Genomic DNA, 21,175 nt, shown 5'->3' on the forward strand with positions numbered 1-21,175 from the left:
AAGTTAAGGATCATGCCGAAAATAAAAGTGGAGATATTATAAGGCTTCATGATCAAAGGGCAAATGCATGCCTAAAATTAGATGAAACAAATATAGCAATTGACATTCGACAAATATAGCCATTTTTTAAGATTACAAAAGCAAATATTTTTTTTGGTAACGGGGCAAATTCTGGCGTGGCGCACGCGCTTGTCTCGGGCGGAGAAAAAAGGAATCCAAAAAATGGCACATTTTAGAAAAGTCCAACTTAAATTTGTTATCATGCGCTTGGCTTAGAGATCAATACACATTTTACATACAAAACAAATCAAGATTGTTGTTTCTCCAAACTCTCCACTTTCCACTGTTGTTCATCGTCTTCTCCTTTGAAACTGCAATACTTTTTCTCTCAAAATACTCAGTATGCTTTAGAGAGAGAAAACATAATATCAAATTTGCCGAGTCCACCAACTGATTGATTTTTTTTTTTTAAAGTTTGGTTTGTTATTGTACCTAAAGAGAGAAAGAGGGATCAATTGATTGATTTGACTTGTGAGTCAGCTATGCAGAGGCAAATCTCGCCGAAGCATAGACATGATGGAACTTCGCCTTTGCCCTTGGGTATGGATTGGAGTCCTCCCCCCAAAAATTGGGTTAGTCATCTTCTTTATCACTTCCTATTGCAATTTACAAGTTTTGATCCATCTATTATACGCAATTGATCCATCGCCTTAGAATGATTGGATTAACTGAACGGTAATTTCTGGGCATTGATTGATCACATTGAATTTAGTGCGGAAGTGTGCTGAATATTGAATTGGGATAGGGAATAATAGAGTTAGATTTCTGATCAGTTAATGGACGGAAATGAATCAGCTTTATTAATAAGAACATGTGAATGTAATCAATATGTTTGGTTAACTTAACTGTTAGTATTTCTACCTGCTGATTTATCAACACAATTAGCCTTTCAAGTTAATGTTTTACAATAATTGATGATAGGCAAATTGCCTTGTACCTGTGATAAGGGGTTCCTCATTTATCTTAATGTGCCTGATGTCCAATGGATGTGACGTGAGTTTGGGGCTCCATGCAGATATTAGAAATTAGCAGAACATTGCATGTATCTCAGTCCGGTACATGCTAGTTTTAGACAATATGTCCTGTTAGTATTCACAGACAAGACCTGTGACTTTTGCTAATATGTCGAGTTATCTTGCTGCTTATCTCCTAGCTGATTAATCAACATCGTAAAGACTGTTGGAAGAGTTGAGCATAAACATACACTATACATAGAGATTTTCAAGTAACCGGCAATAAGTAAATTACTCGGTACCAATATTAAAGGTATCCTGGTGGGGCCAGGAATTTATATGAGGAGATTCAAAAATATCTTAGAATGTTACACATATATATCCTTGTATTTCAGTTCAGTTTAAATGTTATTGTGGAGAACACATAGAACATATATATAAGTGGTAAGAAGGAAACTTAAATATGTCAATTTTTTTAATTTGGCCAGTTCTCGTAAGTTCCAAAGTGAATGTTATGGTCCATTCAAACTATCATGTAGTGCATAAAAACCTGAGTGTTATTGTGGAGAACACATAGAACCTACATAAGTGGTAAGAAGGAAACTTAAATATATCAATTTTTTAATTTGGCCAGTCTTCATAAGTTTCAAAGTGAATGTTATGGTCCATTCAAACTATTATGTAGTGCATAAAAACCCGAGTATCCTTGATTATAGATCGACGGTAGTCGTAGTTGACTTCCCGGTGCTAGTTGCTTATTGTTGCTACCCTGTTCTAATAATGTTTAAGTTAAATAAACTTTGATGTTGACTTTCTTATGGCACACACAACGCATGATGAAGAGAAGTGGGTGCTGATCATGAAGAAGCACTTAATCAGAAATTTGCATCACTGTAATTCTTTTTGTAGAAATTGGTAACATAAGAAATTTCATCACTGTTAAAATATTTATATGTGTTTAGAAAATATCTTTGGTCAGAAAAGAATTGGATGATTTCTTTTGTGACAGTAGTTGATATTAGCTTGATTTCATTAACAAGTAATCAAGAAAGCTAGATCAAGTGATTTATCGTATCATTGTAGGCTAGCTATTGCTACATAGCATGCTTGATGACACTGAATTAGGTTGTTCATATCATCATTGTTCTCCATTTGGCAGTTTGATTTAATAAGCTTTAGTTTGTTAACTTTGCTTGTGTGATCTATGAGAACTTTAATCTAGCATTCATGATGTTTGGCCAAGCAGCCAAATGCGTAGGCATTCCAGGTCTGTGAACCAAGGCATTCTTCCTTAACTCAATTAGTTCATGAGAATTACATGACGCTGTAGAATTTGAATGGAATAAGGATTGCTTATATCAAATCTTTCTTTTACTTTGGTAATTAATATATTTTTATGACCTAATCGAGGTATAACTCTTGATTAAATTTCTCTTGCCAAATGACGTTCTCTTAAAATCACTTTCTCTCAAAGAGATGGAACATTGAACTCATTTAACTTGTACTGAAGCATAATTGCTTTGTCAAAAACAGGTGTACCTTCCAGACTCCCTGCCAGATATTTTATTTGTTTTTGTCCTGGAAAAACACTTACTTATGCTTAATATGCTCTCCAGGCTGGGCGAGAAACTGTTTGGCCTCACGATCCTCAAACGGGCTGGAGCTACTGTGTTACAATTCCTTCGTGGGTTGTCCTGGCAAAAACAACAAATTCAGACCCCATAGTGGTACAACCTTTTATCAATGCAGTTAAATGTTCATTTCATTATACCATAGAGTTAATGTAATACTAGTACATCTTTCAAACAAATAACTGTTAAGGATTATTAAAGATCTGAAATGCTAAAGACCTGAAGATAATGATCTCATAATCTATATTTTGTAAATAGAGGATGCTTTTGATCTTCAGATAGAATTTCTGTCACCATCGAAAGTTGACAAATCTTTCTTGTTGAAGGTGTTTGAGCCCTAAAACCTAGTGCAATGCAGGATGTTTCACCAAGCTTGGGTGGCATTTCATTGCAGGCATCAAAGGGTTAAGATATTTTGTGTGCCTTAACAAATCAATGGCTTTTCCTTTGAAGGATAGCACTAGATATATTTACATCTCCCCCCCTCCCCCGAAAAAAAAGAGAGAAAAAAGAAAAAAAGAAGGAAGAACTAGGGGCGTCGGATCTACATCGTTAGTTACAGGTTTGGCAGAGTAACTTTGGCCTTAGCCTGACAACTTTTGCCTAACTCTTGTATTTGTGCTGAAAAATTCACTTGTATGTATAAATAATCTTATCTTGAACCCAAAAAGGTATCCTGTCTTGGAATTTAGAACTTATAAACTTAAAATCCTAAATCTGCCTCTATAGAAATAGACAATGAATATGGTGCATGAATATATCAATTGTTAAAGGAATGGGGTGAACAAATATTCATCTGGATAAAATAATTAATATTAATTGTTATGTTTGTCAAAAGAATATGCTAGTTAATATGGATAAGAAATCAGAAATTTAGAACTCCATAAGATTACTAGTTAGTAAAATTGAATTAAAAATTTAGAACTTTATTTTTGTATGAGAAGCAAAAATTTAAAATGTTTTAAAGTTTGATTAAGATGCTTTAGCAAAAATGAAATATCTTGATTAAGATGATTTTGCTTTTCTGTATTTCGCTTAATTGCAACTTCCGTTCTCAAAACACTTAATTTCAACTTTTACAATTTTGCTCTCCATAATATTGTTATGATGTATAGTTTTTCTCCTTACATTGCTCATACATTTTTTTTCATTATTATTAATAAGGTAAATAATTTTATTAACCTGAGAAATGTTCCTGCTTACGAGCTATGCTGTTTCCTTGGCTTCGGTTATCATATTATTTTTCTTATTTTTTTTATTACTGTGGTGTTCGGGCAATCATGCACATCTCTTATTCACTGTTTTATTTTTTTGGTAAAGTAAGTAAATTGCATTAGAAAGGCATCAAGCAGATGCAAGATTACAAAGAGAGTCGTAAATGTTTTAGGACATAGCTACGTGAAGCTAGAGTGATGAGCAAAAACCTGTATAGCTAGTCAAAAATCTGTGTTGCCTTGAAAAAGCTCTGGTAAGTGAGAGCCAAGGAACTAACAAAGTACAAAATATTATTAACTATACAGGTTAACCAAGCATATACCCTTCAAAGAGCTGGTAAGAGTTGAGTCCCTATCAAAGCATCTGTAGTTTCTGTTAGAAATTTAGAATAGAAATAGGAACAGTAATAGCATATAAAATCCTACTTGGAAAACAATTTTAATATAGTGTCTATAAATAGGGTCTATGTGTAATAATTCTTCTATATTTCTCACATGATATCGGATCATTACTAAGGAAATATCAGCTATGAATATTTCAGCGAAGTTCCGGGATCACCACCGCACATAGTTTTTCCGTTGGTTGCTCGCATCGCAATCTCTATATAGTAGTATTATATAGAATTTGACACCATCACAATGTAGATCAGGTTCAGGCAACAAAACCCCAGTCAGTCGCTCCATAAACAGCCTCCCATGTGACTTCACGTTCCTATCAGAGGTCCTACATCGGTGGGCGAGTTACGCCCACGCGTCTACCTGTGGGAAGTTTTCTGGCCACTTACCTAGCAGTTTGATTTTCTCTGGAAACCTACAACATATTACTTGTTTTTCGGCTACAAAATTTTGATTTCACAAGATGACTTTGGGGTTGATATTTTTGGGTACAGTATTTAATTATAGTGCTTAGCAGTCTAGGGGTGTGCATAAGTCGGTTTGGTTTATTGGTTTTCAGTTTGTGGACATGCTAAATCGATAACTAAACCAATACAATACTTTTTATCGGTTTTCTGTTAATCTGTTTATGTTTCTTAACGGTTCAGCTTTTAGTTTAACCGATAATAAAATTGTCATATGATGATGTATACACAATGGTCATAAAAATAGAATTAGTAGCGAGAATAGAAGTCCAATTCAAATTTTACACTGATCACTTTTGACATATAATTGTTCAAATTCCTCTTAAAGACTAACTCATTAATTGAGGAAACAACATTAATTGTTTTTGTTTGTCACAATCAAATCTAAAACTGAGAAGAGAGAAGGTAATACTAGTTTATGTCGAGAATAGAGAAGGTATCGCAATAGAGAGGGAGTGATTCTAGTTTGTGTTCCCTATGACCAAAAGTAATACTAAAATACAATAAATAGGATTCGTTAAATGTTGAAGTCATTGTTATATAATAAAGAGTAAAATAGTAATTTTAATATAATCTTATTGGGTTATCGGTTTAACCATTAACAAAAGTCGTAAAACCGGAAAGCAAAAAAATATTGCTCATAGACAGCCTTTTAGCAAGGAGAAAGAGATAAAGAAGAAAAAAATAAACCAAGAGTGTTCTTGTCTGCTCGATTTATTGGTTAAATCCGTTTTCGCACACCCGAACTTAGCACATTGAGTTTAGCTGTCACTTTGTTAGAGGAAAAAAAAACTCTCAGAAGGTATTGTTACAAAATTTGTGAAGTCCAGTGATCAGGTTGCAGATATCTACACGAAGTCCCTCACCAGTCCTCGTATTAATTATATTTGTATCAAGCTTTGAACACACAACTTATATGCACCAGCTTGAGGGGGAGTGTTGGAATACGAATAAGAACATGAATAGCCTATAGAATTTCACTTAGAAAAGGATTGTAATATAGTGTCTATAAACATGGTCTCAGATACATAATTCAATAATATTTTTTCTCCCATATTTCTCACAATTTCTTTATCTTCCAAGTACTCCAAAAGATGGCTGCTGAGTACTTGTTGCAGTTTCTTTTGATGGATTTGTCAACTCTCCATAGTATCCCTCTTATAGAAGGCATCTTTGATAGAGAAAGGCAGACCCATATGGGACCAAACATTGTGAAGAAAAATGCCAAATAGCAGCTGTCGCTGGGCAGTGCAAAAAGAGGTGATTTAGTGTCTCGTTTGTCTGTTGACACTGGTCGCATTTGTTGATAAGAATGATGCCTTTTCTTCTGAGTTATCTTGTGTCAGGCAGGCTCCCTTTAAAGCTGTCCAGGTGAAACAACTGACTTTTAGAGGCTGCCTAGTCCTCCATACATGTTTCCAACGCCATTTCTCAAGCATACCATTCTCAGAACAACCAATCTTGTAGCATTCTTTTGTATTTTACTCCCCTTTTTTTGACTTTCTCTAGTGAAGTTTGCCTGGAATCTCAGATGGATTGTGATTCTCTAGAACAACCAAAATACGGATGTCATTTATTTCTCAGTCTTGGTGGTTTCTCCACAAAATAGGTCCTGTTATTGCCTTCCCTATTTTGTGCAATGGAAGCATCTTTGTTGCTTGCTATTTGGTAGAGCCTTGGGTAGGCATTCTTAAGAGTGATATCCCAAGCCATAAATCTTCCCAGAATTTAATGTGGAAACCATTCCTTTAGGCAGAAAATCTTCTTGTAAGCTGCTGATGTGTTTCCAGACCTCAACACCATGGGATTCTGTACTTCTGTTGGAGCTCCAGCGATTCTGGGCACCATATTTGGCTAAAATGATGTCTTTCCAGTATCCAGTCTCAGGTTGCCCATATCTCCATAACCACTTTATAAGTAATCCTCCAGAGTAACTTCAAATCTCCGATTCGGCGATTCCTAAACCTCTCATGACTTAGGAAGAATCACTTTTTGCCATTTGACCAGAGAAATTATGAGTTTTGCTTTTCTCTTCGGGTAGAATTTTGTCTAAGTCTATTAATCTGCTTTGTTACTGAGCTTGGCATAGGAAAGAGTGACATGATATAGGTGGGAATGTTGTCTATTTACTTTTAATGAGGGTACGACTGCCTCCTAGAGAGAGGTACTGATCTGTCAATGACTTCATTCTACATTCAGTAGACTTGAACTTAGCTCCCAGTGGTAGTAGGCCCAAATAAGTAGAGCAGTGAGAGAATCAGTTTTGCAACTTAAGATCTCTGCTAGAACTTCTAGGTCGGGGGCTTGATTAGCTTGGTAAATTTTACTTTTGCGCATGTTGATGTGTAAACGAAAAGTTGATTCACAGACCATCAAGGTCATATTGAGGTGGTTCACTTGATGGCCGTCTGCCCCAAAAAAATATGAGTTTCATATGCATAAAGCAGATGAGAAGCAGTGCCAGAGGTGTTGGAATTTCCAGCCACCTGAACCTTGTATACATTAGAGCTCTTTGGCCCTATCCAGCAGTTGAGTGAGCTCCACCATACCCAGAATAAATAGAAAAGGGGAGAGTTGGTCTTCTTTGCCTGAGGCCTTTTTGAGGAGAGAAGAACCCATTTGGACTTCTGTTTGCTAGAATGAGAACTTGACTATGGAGATACAAAATAATATCCACCTTAAGCACCTGTTACCAAAGCCCATCTTCTTCAGCAGTTCAATTATAAGTCCAGTGCAGTTGATCAAAAACCTTTTCTATATCCATTATCCAACATGCACCCGTAGACATTTTTGAAGAGTCCGAGCAACATTGATATCCAACTTCCCAAGAAGGCCTGTTTACCCACTTCTTTGTTTCCAGTCAAGTACCCCATTTGCAATCAGTGAGGCATCAGTGAACTGTCTATTCTTCATGAAGGAACTTTGTTGCCCAGAAACCAATTTCGATTTCCACTTTTTCAGCCTTTAAGCTAAAACTTTTTCCACCAATTTGTAGACACTACCTATCACACTTAGTGGTTTGAAATTCCTTAGATCTATTGGCCCTTTCTTCTTTGGTGTGAGTGCAATGAAAAAGGCATTGCAGGACTCAGTGTTATCAAAAGAAAAGTGCAGAAAAGCTCTAAGGCTGGTTGGGGCTTTAAGTGCAAAGTGCCAAAAAATGTGAACTTCAATTAAAAAAGGCACAAAGGGAGAAAAAGTACAAATATATATGTTTAGGCCAAGACTTATTTAATGATCAACTTGTAAGATGCCCCTACTTTAAATATGCTTCTGCTGTCACCTTTCCACGTTAACACATCCTCATTTCTTTAGTGTCCATTAAAATTTCCAACAATGTTGAGAAATTCTGCCACCCTCATCACTTCCCAGTCATTAAGTTGTCTTTTGAAGTTGAAGTTCCATCCCTGTGTTGTCCACATCTCTGCTATGATCTTTTGTCGAGAAAGAACTAGATTGTACATGTCAGGGAAAAAGATGTTCCTGATTAACCATCTCAACATTTTTCCTTCTAGAATTTCGTCTTATTCCCATTGCCCCACTTCACCTTCGAGTTGAGTTTGACTTCCTCCCATGGAGCTCTTACGGATCTCCATAAGCTGACCCTACAAGGTAAAGTCATATCCTTGATCATCCAGGCTCCAGCTATCTTCAGCTTCATATTTGGCACCTGTATGATCTTCATCTGAATACTTCCACAAACACTTCATTGCGAGTGCTTTGCTTTGAAGCTTCACGTTCTTTATTCCCAGTCCTCCATTCTTTTTCCCAGTTGCCACAAATTTCCATTTTATTAAATGAAAGCCTTTCTTCTCTTTGTGTCCTTGCCACAATAACCTCCTCCTCATCTCTTCTGAACTTTTGATGATCCGCGCTGGAACAGGGAACAATAACATCATGTATGTTGGCGTAACATTAAGAACTGAGTTGTATGAGGGTCAATCTCCCTCGCGGAGATAGGTATAGTGTTCTCCATCCTGCCTATTTCTTTTGAAACTGGTAAATGTGTATTTCTCAGCATTAATGGCATGCTGGACACCTTAAAAAAATGTTAGATGAAAAAAAAATTAGAAAAGAAGATACTTTAGAGATCTTAATAAATGTACAAACTGATCTATATCCTCTAAACCTACTTCTTTACACCAAAAGTAGAAAGATATTATACAATTCCATTTAACTTTCTGGATGGAATTGAATCTTCGTAACACCTCCCATTTCCCTCTCTCCAAACTGTCCATCAGATGCATTGTGGGATGATCCTCCACCACTTCTTTTATTTTGCTGCCTCCTCTTTTCGTCCAGCAGCTAAGCAGATCTGCAGTATGCTCTGACATAGTCCAACTTGTCTTTGTTATGTTGAGAAATAGAGTCCTAAAAGTTTTGACTCTCATCTGGAAAGAGCTCTTTGAGACCTGCTCCTATTCTTCCCTCCACTGCCTTCTTGAAGCCCCATGCCAGCATTTTGAGTTCTGTATCTGCTTTGTTCTTCCCTTCTCCTACAGTCCCTGTTTTTTGTTTCTGTTCTTTGTTCTTGCTCCTGAAGCTTTCATTTCAACTCTATCATTAGGATAATATCTAGGATTTCGTTCTCAAATCCTGCTACATCCACCCCTAGTAGTTTGCATGTTTTTAACATTGCCATCTTTGATCATCTTGATGTCTCCAAACCTACAGGGATGTCAATTTTGTGCTTATATTGCCATGGAAGAGGGAGATAATTGTTGCGAGATAGTAAATATGTCTAATTCTGAGTTGCTGGGGGAATTGAATCCGTATTGAGAAGAGAAGTGGAGTTGCAAGGAGATTTAGGAGTAGGTCGTGTGTTTGCTGTCTTTGTCAACTCCTCTAAAACCTCATCATAAGTCTGTGATGCGATTAAAAGATTCTGAGGTCCATGTGTTTAAGGGAACTCTTAAAACCTTAATCCATACATTTTCCTGTGAGACTGCTTGAGAACGCACCTCCGGCGACCACCAAGAGAGATTTAGATGCCTCTCACTCCAGAACCAGTCACCTGCCTTTACCCTCATTACCTCTTGTCTGGATGGGAGTTCAAAGATGAACTTGTTGTGGTCCAGGGGGATCACTTTGAAGCCTGCTGTAACCTTCAATCTGGACTGAAACCATTTGTGAATAGTCTCTGTATTGAGTCTGTGATGGAAAGGATCATTGAACATGCCGATGAGGCTTTGAGATAAAGGATAAGAGTCATCCGACGAAGAGAGACTTTTTGACCCCAGCCAGCATCCGATACTTGCAGCCTCATGAAAAGTTCTGTACAAAGGGCTGGAGGTTGAAATGGAGTATGATTCGAAAATCTGTATTCCCCTGAAATCGCGAGGTCTTCTAAGCCAACCACAGTTTGTGCTCATCTCTGGTGCACAAAACTTAACTAAAAGCATGAGTTTTTTCCCAAATCTACAATCAAATTTTCTAACTTGTCAAGAACTTTCTTATGTTTCTTTTCCAAAGATCCACATGAAGGCTAGTGGGGTGGTCCCATCCATGCATCCTTTGCTGAACGTAGAAAATTCATTGCATACCCCAAATTTAAGAAATGAGTAGCAGCAAGCAGCGATTTCTTCTGCATTTTGCTGCGAATGTATCTGCAGATTCATCTTTTGCAGTGTCCGGCTATATTTTGAAACTATTGTTCAATAGTACTGTTAGAGTGGGTGAAAGCCCCATGTTTGTTGGGGAATGGACGGTGGTCTGCTTATATTGAATTGAACAATCCTCCCCTCATAAGCTAGCTTTTGGGGCTGAGTTAGGCCTAGGTGTCATATGTTTTACAAGTACAAAGAGTTCCTTTAGCATAGTAGGTCCTAGCATAAGTCAGTTTCCAGGTTTGAGGATGTTCGCAATGTATAGTGGTTTTTGTGGTGTTTTCCCATGCGTTCGTTACCTTATTTTTTGTGATAAAGCTGATTCTGAAGCAAAAGATGGAATAGTTATATATCACGAGTTTATCATTTTCTAACAAAATACTGGTGTAACTCAAGAGTGTAAAATAGAATGTTTGCATATCATTTATCTTGTGGTCATTTCCTTGATATGATGAGACTAGAGATTCTCTATGCGCTTTCAAACTTCCAATAGTTGAAGTAGCAGGTGCTGTTGGATTGAGTTTTCTCGCTGCTTCTAGCTAGGGAAATTCTACTTTGATGAGATGAGTAGTTGACGTATGATAGGTTCTCGAAGTGTATAAGTGAACTTTTTAAACAGGAAAATATATTATCATTCTTTTGACAAAGTCAAGAAGGTTTGATCATTTTCAGCTGCAAAAGAAGTTGCTTAAGTTTTCCTTTTTGTTTTTCAAATATAATTTCTTGTCAGAAGCTGGCATATCTCGAGTTGTTTTCTTATCATTTATAGCTAAGTTGAATTCGAATTTTGAAATGCCCATGTGGAACTAATTTTTACATCCCAAACTTGGACCCCTCGGTCCAGGGGACCTTTCCTAGTAAACTTATAATCTGATGCATATTTTTGCTTTGTCAATATTTGGTTCTTATGTGTTAGAATTTATTGAAGTTTGAACTTAACAATGTTAAAAGACAGTTTTACAGGGTTTTGGTTGGTTTACAATCACCAGAAGGGAATACAACTACACGGGTCGTATTAAGAAGGTTCAATGATTTCTTGAAGTTTCTTGCTGCTGTAAGTTTGCATACACTCCTTTTAGATATGTTTTTCTTTTTCTAAACTTTTATGTTAAAAGGACATGATAAAGTTCTTGGCCATAATCAAAATTGACAGTTGTCTCCTTAATAATCAAAGGGTACTTAATAGCGTGTTGATTCTGTGTCACAGCTGAAAAGAATATTTCCAAGGAAGAATATTCCTCCTGCGCCACCCAAGGGTTTCTTGCGGATGAAAACTAGACCCCTCCTAGAAGAGGTAAGCATTATACTCTTGTTACATCATGTAAGATGTTTTTTCATAACTAAAAGTTTAAGTTGAAGCAGAATCACATCCATCGTAAAATTAGAGCCAAATTTCTGTACGTTAGTTTTTATTTTGTGGAATTTGAAGATTTCTTCTGTACTTATTCTCATAACAAATGGTTCTAGTGAAACAATAACTGCAAAAAACGGTAGGATGTTATTTGGAAAGCGTCAAATGTTAAAAATGTAAGTTTTGTCTTATTACATTTTAGAAATAATGGAAATGTTGGGTTAAACTACAAAGATTTCTTTCCAAGTGATGCTTGCATCTGCAGTTCTATATGATAATTCCAATTTTCATGCACTTGTATGTTTCCAGAGACGGTCCTCCTTGGAGGAGTGGATGACCAAAGTACTATCTGATATTGATGTCTCAAGAAGTGTTCCAGTGGCATCTTTTCTTGAACTGGAAGCTGCTGCTAGATCTTGTATGTCTGTTGCTACAATATTATTGTCCTTTAACATTCATTTCCCTGAAAAAAGATTGGACATGTGGCTAAATTGCTTTTTAGTTTATCTTTTTGTTATGTCTAAGAGTTAACATTTAGTAATTAGTACTATAATTTTTTCAGCCTTTGCAGATGAAACCCAACATGCTTCAGAATCAAATCCTTCTGTGAATAGTTCTGTTTCTTCTCTTCAAATTCATCCTAATGGAAGCTTGTCTGGAATAGCTGCGAGTTCATCACTCACATCAGATTATGGTAGTGACACAGCTTATGAGATATCTGATGTTGGCACTCCACGCCTTGGAAGGGATAATAACTCTGATTTTGGGACAGATGATCTCTCTTTGGATGAAGATGTAACAAGTCCAATAGATAAGTTTGTGAAGTATGGGATGTCCAATATTGATGAAGGCTTGTTCATGGGTCAGGCTATTCTAGAACAACTTGGAAATTATCCTAGACATAGGTTGCACAACAGAGAGAACAATAAATTTGAAGAGAACAATAAAGCTAATGGAAATGCTTCCAATTTTTCTGATCTTTCTGTTGGTACTGATGGTATGAACAGACTCTCTTTGAAGCAGGAGAACACCAAAGTCATCCGTCATGGTCGGAAGTTATCAACAGAGAGCATTGGAAGCGATACAAGTTCCCAAAGGGGCAGTGAATTGTCAGGTTCAGCAGTTCCCAATTTATATGGACAAGGGCTGGTTGAATTCCCCAGAATGGGCGACACGTCAGCAAACATTGAAAATACTGACTTACTGCTTCCAAATGATATGCAGTTATTACTTCCTTCAGATCACCGCCAAAAAATGAACAGGGTGCTTGCAACCATGCAAAGGAGACTAATAACAGCAAAAACTGATATGGAGGATCTTATCTCGAGATTAAATCAGGAAATTGCTGTGAAAGACTACCTCACAACTAAGGTATTGCTTTTCTAATTTTCTCTGAAAAAGAAGACTATTTATATATAAGTATGAAGCTAAGGATAATATATAAGAACTTCCCAAGTTGCAAGCTATCTATGACAACACTGTATAGCTGGGAGTTGCATTGTAGGTCTGCCAGTGCCATACCCCAAAATTACCGGATGATTCATGGACCACTAAGAAGCAAAGAAAACCCACCTTTCACAACACTGTATCTTTCAACAGACTAAAATACTGATATTTTCTGTGTTTTTGGGCGATTTTCCTGCACATAGCTAGTTACTGTTTTTTTTCTTTTACTGCTTTTGTAACTTCCTTGTACCAAGTATATAGGATATGAAACTTTTTTGTGTATTTATAAAAAAGCTATGAGACTCTTGGTCCTCAATAGTACTTAAAATTTTGGTAATTAAAGCTTCCTTACCAAATAAAAGAATAAAATAAATTGTTCCTGCTTGTTTTTATAGGGATATTGGATGAAATCTATCTTCGGCGATAGAAACATATGTTCTTGGTATAGCTGTGCTGCCAAGGATTTTTGAGAGTAAACATATTTTATGTGTTGTTACTTGAACTTCTCGGATCATGGGTTAATGACCATAAATTCCCAGATAATGCTGAGAAAGTGTTCCTAATACTAACCCCCAAGTAGTGATATAGATCACGAATGATGGTTCTATGTTCATTACGGTTGTTGAAAAGCCTTTTACAAATTGGTCCTTCATGAAGTAGAGACGAGGAATTTATTGTGATACCTTTAAGGCTATAACACATGAACCCAACCCCAGAAAAAATAACAAGAGAAAGAAGTACAGAGATGAAAGATGAAACAATGTGGAAGTATGAGTTGATTTAAGTTTTTTATCAGAAGGCACCAGTACCCCCTCAACTATACACGAAATTCCAGCGATACGGCTTAACTATACATGTAACCCCCTTGATTGTGTTAAACTGTAATAAACACAGCCTAAAATCTATATAGCCAGTCACATGATGGGAGGTGTTTTACACTTGCCTCCAAGTCCTCATTATGTTAGCGCCACATTAATAAATTATCAAAATCTAAAAAGATATATACAATTCCATGTCATTTGATTCCTTCTTCTTCATTATCAACACCCATTCTCTAACCACTGAACCCACTTATTTTGACCATTAAAACTCATAGCATCACCATGAAAATTATAACCCGCCACCAAATTCATCCCTTCACTACCACCAGATTCAATATCTAGTATCTACTATCAATTTCATTTTTCTGTCAACCCAAATAAATTTCATAAAATATGCTCCAAAATCTCGATTGAAGAAACTACCTCTATTTTGAACTCTAATCTTTTGAACTTCAATCCGAGAAGAATTCAAAATTATGGTCATTTTTTTCTGATTGAATTTGGGTTAAGATAAAAGGCCGATTGAAGTGCGAAGGGAGTTTGTTGTGGGGGGGGGGGGGTTATTGATGAGAACTGAAGCGGCATGGAGTTGGGGTAGGGGTGGGGGTGGGATGTCATATTATTGGAGAACTGTAGCGGGGGGTGGGGGTGAGGGCTGGGGTAGGGGTAGAGTATAGGGGTATGACGTGGATAATTGAGGAGGGGGAGGGTAATTAATCATTTATATATATATATATATATATATATATATATATATATTTTATTTTATTTTTATATGTTGCCTAAATTATATTCCTACTATGCAATTTTTTCCTCATTAGTGAATTTCAAGTTATGTATTTGAGTAAAAATGAAAAAGGAAAAAACATTCTCTCGATACTACACAAATTAATGAAAAACACTGAAAAGAATTCTCCGACAATTTAAATATGTTAACAAAATGATAAAATTTGACTCTGTTTCATAAAAAAAAAAAGAAATTTAATTAAAAAGATATCAATTTAAGTTTTTATTTTAATTAATTATCTCTACTAAGTAACTATAAAAATATCCAATTAAAAATGAACACATCTCCATATTAATCAGATTTTAATACCTTTTTTTTTCGTATCTCACATGCCTCTAAGAGAGTGAACAAACTCTCTGTGCCACCTCAGCATGGAAGGATGCGTTTATTACCCTTCAAAATAATTAGGGGTAAAAGGACTCATGTATAGTTAAGGTGTGTCGCTTGGATTTCACGTGTAGTTGAGGGGGGTGTTATTTATATTGATTAATTGAATATCAAGTAGATTAAAGTAGGAAAACATGAGTTTGTATTTCCTTCATTCGTTCAGTTTATGAGAGGTGAGTGCATAAATATTAGACAGTGGGAAACCTGAGTGAGTGCTTGTGCTGAAGTCTATAATTCTTGATGTACTGTAAGATATCATAATTGGGAAGGCTCATTTGTCATCATTTAAGCAAAGAATTTTTGTTAAACTGTTTCTTAGACATCTTGAGGATCAGATAACCAGGCAAACCAATAGTTAACGTGTTATTCCTTGCTGGGTTACATTGTAATACTGATCAAGTAGGACCTTTTCTTATTATATATGTGAAGAATGTGAAAGAGTTGTGCACTAAAGAAAGAAACTTATGAATCTGGCAAGTTTCTCATCTTCTTGCTTCTAATTTTGTTTTAACTATAGAGGTAATAGCTAAAAGAAAGATCTATGCTATGAACATCATGCTAATATGCATTGAGAATAGAGATAATGTCGGCCCCAAGGGGGTACACTTTAGTGGTCTAAGGGATGGAGTGACAACCTTGGGAACCAAGGCTCTACTCTAGCGGAGGCAACACTGTGAATACTTTCAATTTGTGTAAACCTTGGTTGGTGAGTTACCCAATACGTGTTGGTGGAAGTAGCAGCCACAGGCCCGCCCAATAGATTAGTTGATGTGCGTGCAAGGTTGCCCGGACACCATGTTATTAAAAAACAGAAGAATGTCAATTATGTTATAGTCAGGAATAAATTGTTTTGTTTGTTAGAAAATAGCTTTTCTGGAAAGCCCTAATTAGAGGTCATAAATGGGTGTTCTGTGATGCTCTTCTGTTCTGAGATAATAGTAATAATACCAGGTTAAGGATTTGGAAGTGGAGCTCGAGGCTACTAAACAGAAAAGCAAAGAAAACCTTGAGCAAGCAATCTTGATTGAAAGGGAAAGGGTCACCCAGATGCAGTGGGATATGGAAGAGCTTCGGCGGAAGTCATTGGAAATGGAACTGCAATTGAACTCACATAAGGTTATTCCACCATTTCACTTGATTATCCTCTGGTTTATGATGATTTTCCCTCAGTCTGTATGTTAACATCAGACCGTTTATTTGTCAAACATTGTTAGGGTAAACTGGGCAATGCTTCAATGGAAGACTATGCCAGTCAGGAGAAAGACACAGTCTTGCAAGAGTTGGATGCCACAAAACAGAAACTTAATGAGTTGCAGAAACAACATCAAGAACTTGAAGTAAAATCAAAAGCTGATGTTAAAGTACTCATTAAAGAAGTAAAATCACTTCGAGGCTCACAAGCAGATTTGAAGAAGCAGCTAAATCATTCTCTTGAAGAAAAATTGGAGGCTGAGGTATACCTTGCTACTCCATTGCTGTTGTTCACATTAAGTTCCCTCCTAGAATAATCAATAACTTTGTCATGGTGTGAACTACTCTTTAGCCTCTCTTGCTATATGTTGATTATGATTCAATATATGTTAATATATGCTGTATAAATCACATTCTGACATAATTCCTTTCAGTCCCGTCTGTTAATTAATTTACAATACTAAACTTTCTATGTGGAAGGAAAGGGTAGTATAGTAGTACGAGAAAAATTGAGACCTTTCAGTATAATTTGTTCAATTATAGAGATCTCTTTTAGTTTTAAAAGGATAAACTGTATTCATGTATTAGCAGATCTGCATATCCTCGTCTGTATTATATATTTCTTGTTACTGAAATTTCTCTTGCATATATGCAGAGACTCTATGAAGAGGAGAGGCTAGCCAATGAACAAGCAAGGGCTTCATTCTTGAAGCTGCTACATGAATGCCAAGTTCTTCGACAGCGCTTTGAGGAGTGCAACATTAATTTCGTCAACGAAAACAAAGATGACCTTGTCATGGATCATGTCTCATGCTCAGATGCCTTGGATCTCCTCACAACCTATGACAACCAAATCAACTTTCTCCTTGCAGAGGTATGGAAGCTGCAATTTTCATTTTTACATTTGAAAACAGTTGCCACTTTCTATTGAGATTTTTCTGCCAAATGACTTATGAGTTGCAATTTTGTGATAGCTGTTTATGCAGTGGAAATGGCATGTAAAGCTTTATGCATTTCATCCTCTTATATGACTTTTTCATTTTATCATGTCGGTAAGTACGACAGACCTAACAGGGGAAGATAAAATATAAATTATGATAGACAAATTAATGTGGAACTCGAAATCTTGTATTCCCAACTCTATACACTTGAAAAGTTGTTTGGGCTGAAGTTGGGCGGGTCAAGTGGCCGGAACCAATAGATGGGTCAATGCCCGATCCGTCCCAAAGTTTGTTTGAGATAAGATGGGTTGGGTCAAGATGGGCTAAATCATAAGTCATAACCCCACTTTTAAAACATTTTGAGAAACTAAATATATCGATAATTCTTTTCTTTGATTTCAAATATTCTCTTGATCATGTTTTTCCAAATAAACGTTTTTCTGAAAATTAAAAGTACTTTTTCGATTAAAAAACAAAAAACTGAAGCGTATGCTTCACTCGAAATAATAAAGATATTCACTTAAATATTTCTTCATAAGTTATTTCAAGACAAATTCTATTATAAATTATTTAAACCTTGTTATCCAAAAACAAAATCAAAAGAAAATTGAATGTTATTTGATGTAAAGAACATTGGTTTTGTCAGGTTGGTCTCTTTATCCCTTTGCCTTATTTATATATGTTAATGATTGTCTCGTACATAACTAGGAGTGTCAAACAGACGCGTCGGGCCGAACATGGTCGGGTCCGAAATGGGTTAAACAAAATGGATAAAATATCCGGATTTGCCTGTATTTAGCACGAATAAAATGGATTTGTTGCTGGATAAGGTTGGATCCGATATGGGCAGATCAAAAATGGGTTAAACAAAAAGGATAAAATATCCGATCCGCGCATATTTGACACTGATAAAAATGGATTAATCAACAGATAATAATATGGATATTCATATAGTTCTTTTGTAACTGCTAACTTTTGTGTTCCTCAGCATTGAGGTCTATGCTGGCCACCTCCAAAATTACAGGAAAAGGAAAAATACCTACAAAGGGCCTTTGAAGTCCACTAATTGGATCTCCTCTTCTATATCCTGTTCTATACACCAAAAACCTAGAGTAGGAATTACTTTCCATTTGATCCTCTGTATTGTATATTCATTTCCTTGAAAAATTCTTTGATTCCTTTCTTTCCATGTAATCCACCAAATACATGCTGGAACTGTACTCCACTATCTCTTCCGACTCTAGGTGCCTCCTCTTTTGATCCAACAACTTAGGAGGTCAGAACTGTGCTCTTGCATAATCCAATGTTCATTATCTATGCTAGTATACAGAGCCCCACCTCTGCAATGCATGAAAAGGTGCTTATTAGTCCTCAGAGCTTCTGTACAGAGGAGACATCTAGATACTATGATGATGCCTGTCTTCTGCATAGCCTCATGAGTCGAGACAACTCTTCCCAGCAACCAGCCAAGTGAAGCACACCTTCTTTAGGGCCACACTTTTCCACATTGTGCTCCAAAGTCCAGTGGATCTTCCTGCACTTCCTCTGAGCCCCAATTGTATAGTCTGTTCACAGAAAATCTCCCATCTTTGTGATGTCCCCATGCCAGTTTGTCTGGCTCTAGGATAGAACCCGAAATCCACCAGTCAGGCTCAAGAGCCCCACCACTATATCAATATCCCAGTCATTAAGAATCCTTCTAAATACTAGATTCCAACCTTGTGGAGACCACTTCTCCTCTATCCTGCTATCAGGATTTGTGTATATTAAAAAAAGACTAGGGAATAGGTCCCATGGAGTCCTATTTCTACACCAATCATCTGGCAAGAACTTTTTCTCCCCTCTGCCTATCACTATTTTTGAGTTCTTGAGACTCACCAAGAAGTTTCTGATGGTCCTCCACACCCCAACACTGTAATTTTCAGTGACTTCACTAGTGGACCGGAGATCCTGTTGACCAAATTTGCGATGTATTGTCTCTTTCTACAGAGCGTGGTCCTCCTGATTATATCTCCACAACCATTTTGAAAGTATGCTCTTGTTATATTCCTTTAAGTTTCTCACTCCTAATCCTCCACTTTTACTAATTTGTTGTACTACAGGGAACGTAACACGATTGAAGCCTTTTTCTATCTTTTTCTCTTGCCAAAGAAAATTTCTTCTAAGTGAATCCAAAACCTTTAATAGTTCACTAGGAATAGGAATGAAGGACATCAGTTAAGTGGGTAAAGAGTCCAAGACTGAGTGAATTAGTGCAACTCTTCCTACCAAACATAGATATTGGGATGTCCAAGATCATTTTTTCTTTGTTTTCTCAATGATGACATCCCAATTTTTTTCTGCTTTGTGCTTGGAACCAAAGGAATGCCTATAGGTAAATTGTTGGCAGTGTTTCTCTTTGCACTTCAAAATACTTGCAAGAACCTCAATCTGATGCCAAATCAAAATTTTGCCCGGAGACCACCATCCTCAAATAAATAAAAATAAGTTGAATCACTAATACAAATCAAATTTTGAAGTTAAGCCAGAAAAAAAATTGGAAACTTGGCTGCTCCTTAAGTCCTAGATTATGTTGCTCGGAATCTCAAAAAATATTGTTGCAGTGTGTTGGATCCTCCAAAAATGCACTACTTTGGGAGGATGATACACACCCACAGTCTAAGCAACATAGGTGCTAGATGTTCTCTTTGGTAGGCACACATTAATTTAGAACACGGCTGGTTGGTAAATGATATTTAGTTAATTTTTTCATGAGTCAGAGAAAAATATGGTGGTGGGATCACTTGGGTTAAACGAAGGTTCACAAACTCAAGTCATATATTTACATGTACAAGTGATCTAGGTCTTGATTTTGTATTTAGAGGCTACAACATCTTGTTTTGTGTTGCTCTGGTTTGTTATAATTTGTCAACTTGTTGCCTCAGCTTTACCTGAAGTTTTTGCTTGTATGAGTTTATGCATGTTGGTATTTGTTCACTCTATGACACGAGTAGTGGTGACTTCTTTTTATCAGGTGAAGACAGATGAAGGAACAGATTCCTCTTCTGCTGCTGCTGAGAAAATGAATGAAGTAGATAGCGACTCCTGGACTGTAGATAAAAAGTTGAGAAACTTGTTGACTAATATCCTTGTTGATAATGGTAAGTTGCGGAAAAAGGTGAACTCAGTCATCCGTTATGCTGTGAAAAAGAAAATGTCATCTCCTGGAGAGAGTGAAATGTACAAAACAAGCAAGCATTTAGATAGCTGAAGTGGGGGTAAATATTGTAAAATTTTGTCATATCTAGTATATCTGAACCCGTACTCCCATGAAAATAATCTAGACTTGACATCCAACATGACTGTTGGTATTGTAATATCAAGGCATCCTTATGTATACAGCTCTATAAGTAGTATGCAAAATGTCGTAACTTCACAAGAATTGGATATGCATTGTAGAACATTGATATAATTGCTTGATAGCATCTCATTACAGCAAAATATCTAATATGCAGTACAAATTTTGACACTTGAAGATAACCCAGTGAATGTTCCATATCTTTTTTGAATGATGTTCCCAACCAGGTGACTAGTGTTCCTGTGAGGACATGATTCTGAAATTTCAAAATAGGAAGAGAGGATGATAAAGATTAGCATTTAATTTCTCGTCCCATAGCTCGAGTATACATTCTTCTTTTTCTCTTTTAAGTAAATAATAATATCTTAACTGTAGATAACATCATTATAGTAGAAGTCAATCAGTACAACTGAAGGAACCATCATGTGTCAATACCTCTATCTAGTGTAGCAGTTGTTTTGTCCGTGGTAATAAACAATGGGTATCCAAGTAATTGCTAACAACATCCACCCCAAGAGAATATCATGTCAAGAGAGTTATCTCTTATTACAGTACCACATAGACAATGACAATGGGTATCCAAGTAATTG

General features: G+C 36.5%; 1 protein-coding gene across 2 annotated transcripts; it reads left to right on the forward strand.

Moving 5' to 3' along the window:
- Positions 1–268: 268 nt before the first annotated feature.
- Positions 269–20,669, forward strand: LOC101264844 (PX domain-containing protein EREL2). Of its 2 annotated transcripts, none has more exons than XM_004244903.5 (10): positions 269–632; positions 2,630–2,740; positions 11,280–11,378; positions 11,532–11,618; positions 11,985–12,093; positions 12,238–13,046; positions 16,068–16,232; positions 16,331–16,570; positions 16,963–17,181; positions 20,262–20,669. In XM_004244903.5, exons 1-10 carry the CDS (start codon positions 543–545, stop codon positions 20,496–20,498), a joined length of 2,166 nt encoding a protein of 721 aa, XP_004244951.1. In that variant the 5' UTR covers positions 269–542; the 3' UTR covers positions 20,499–20,669. The 2 variants fall into 2 exon arrangements, with proteins under 2 accessions (XP_004244951.1, XP_025888149.1); XM_026032364.2 differs by having other exon boundaries at positions 283–632; positions 11,288–11,378.
- The last annotated feature ends 506 nt before the right edge of the window (positions 20,670–21,175 follow it).

Source organism: Solanum lycopersicum, chromosome 8 (assembly GCF_036512215.1).
Source record: "Solanum lycopersicum chromosome 8, SLM_r2.1".
Taxonomy (NCBI): Eukaryota; Viridiplantae; Streptophyta; class Magnoliopsida; order Solanales; family Solanaceae; genus Solanum; species Solanum lycopersicum.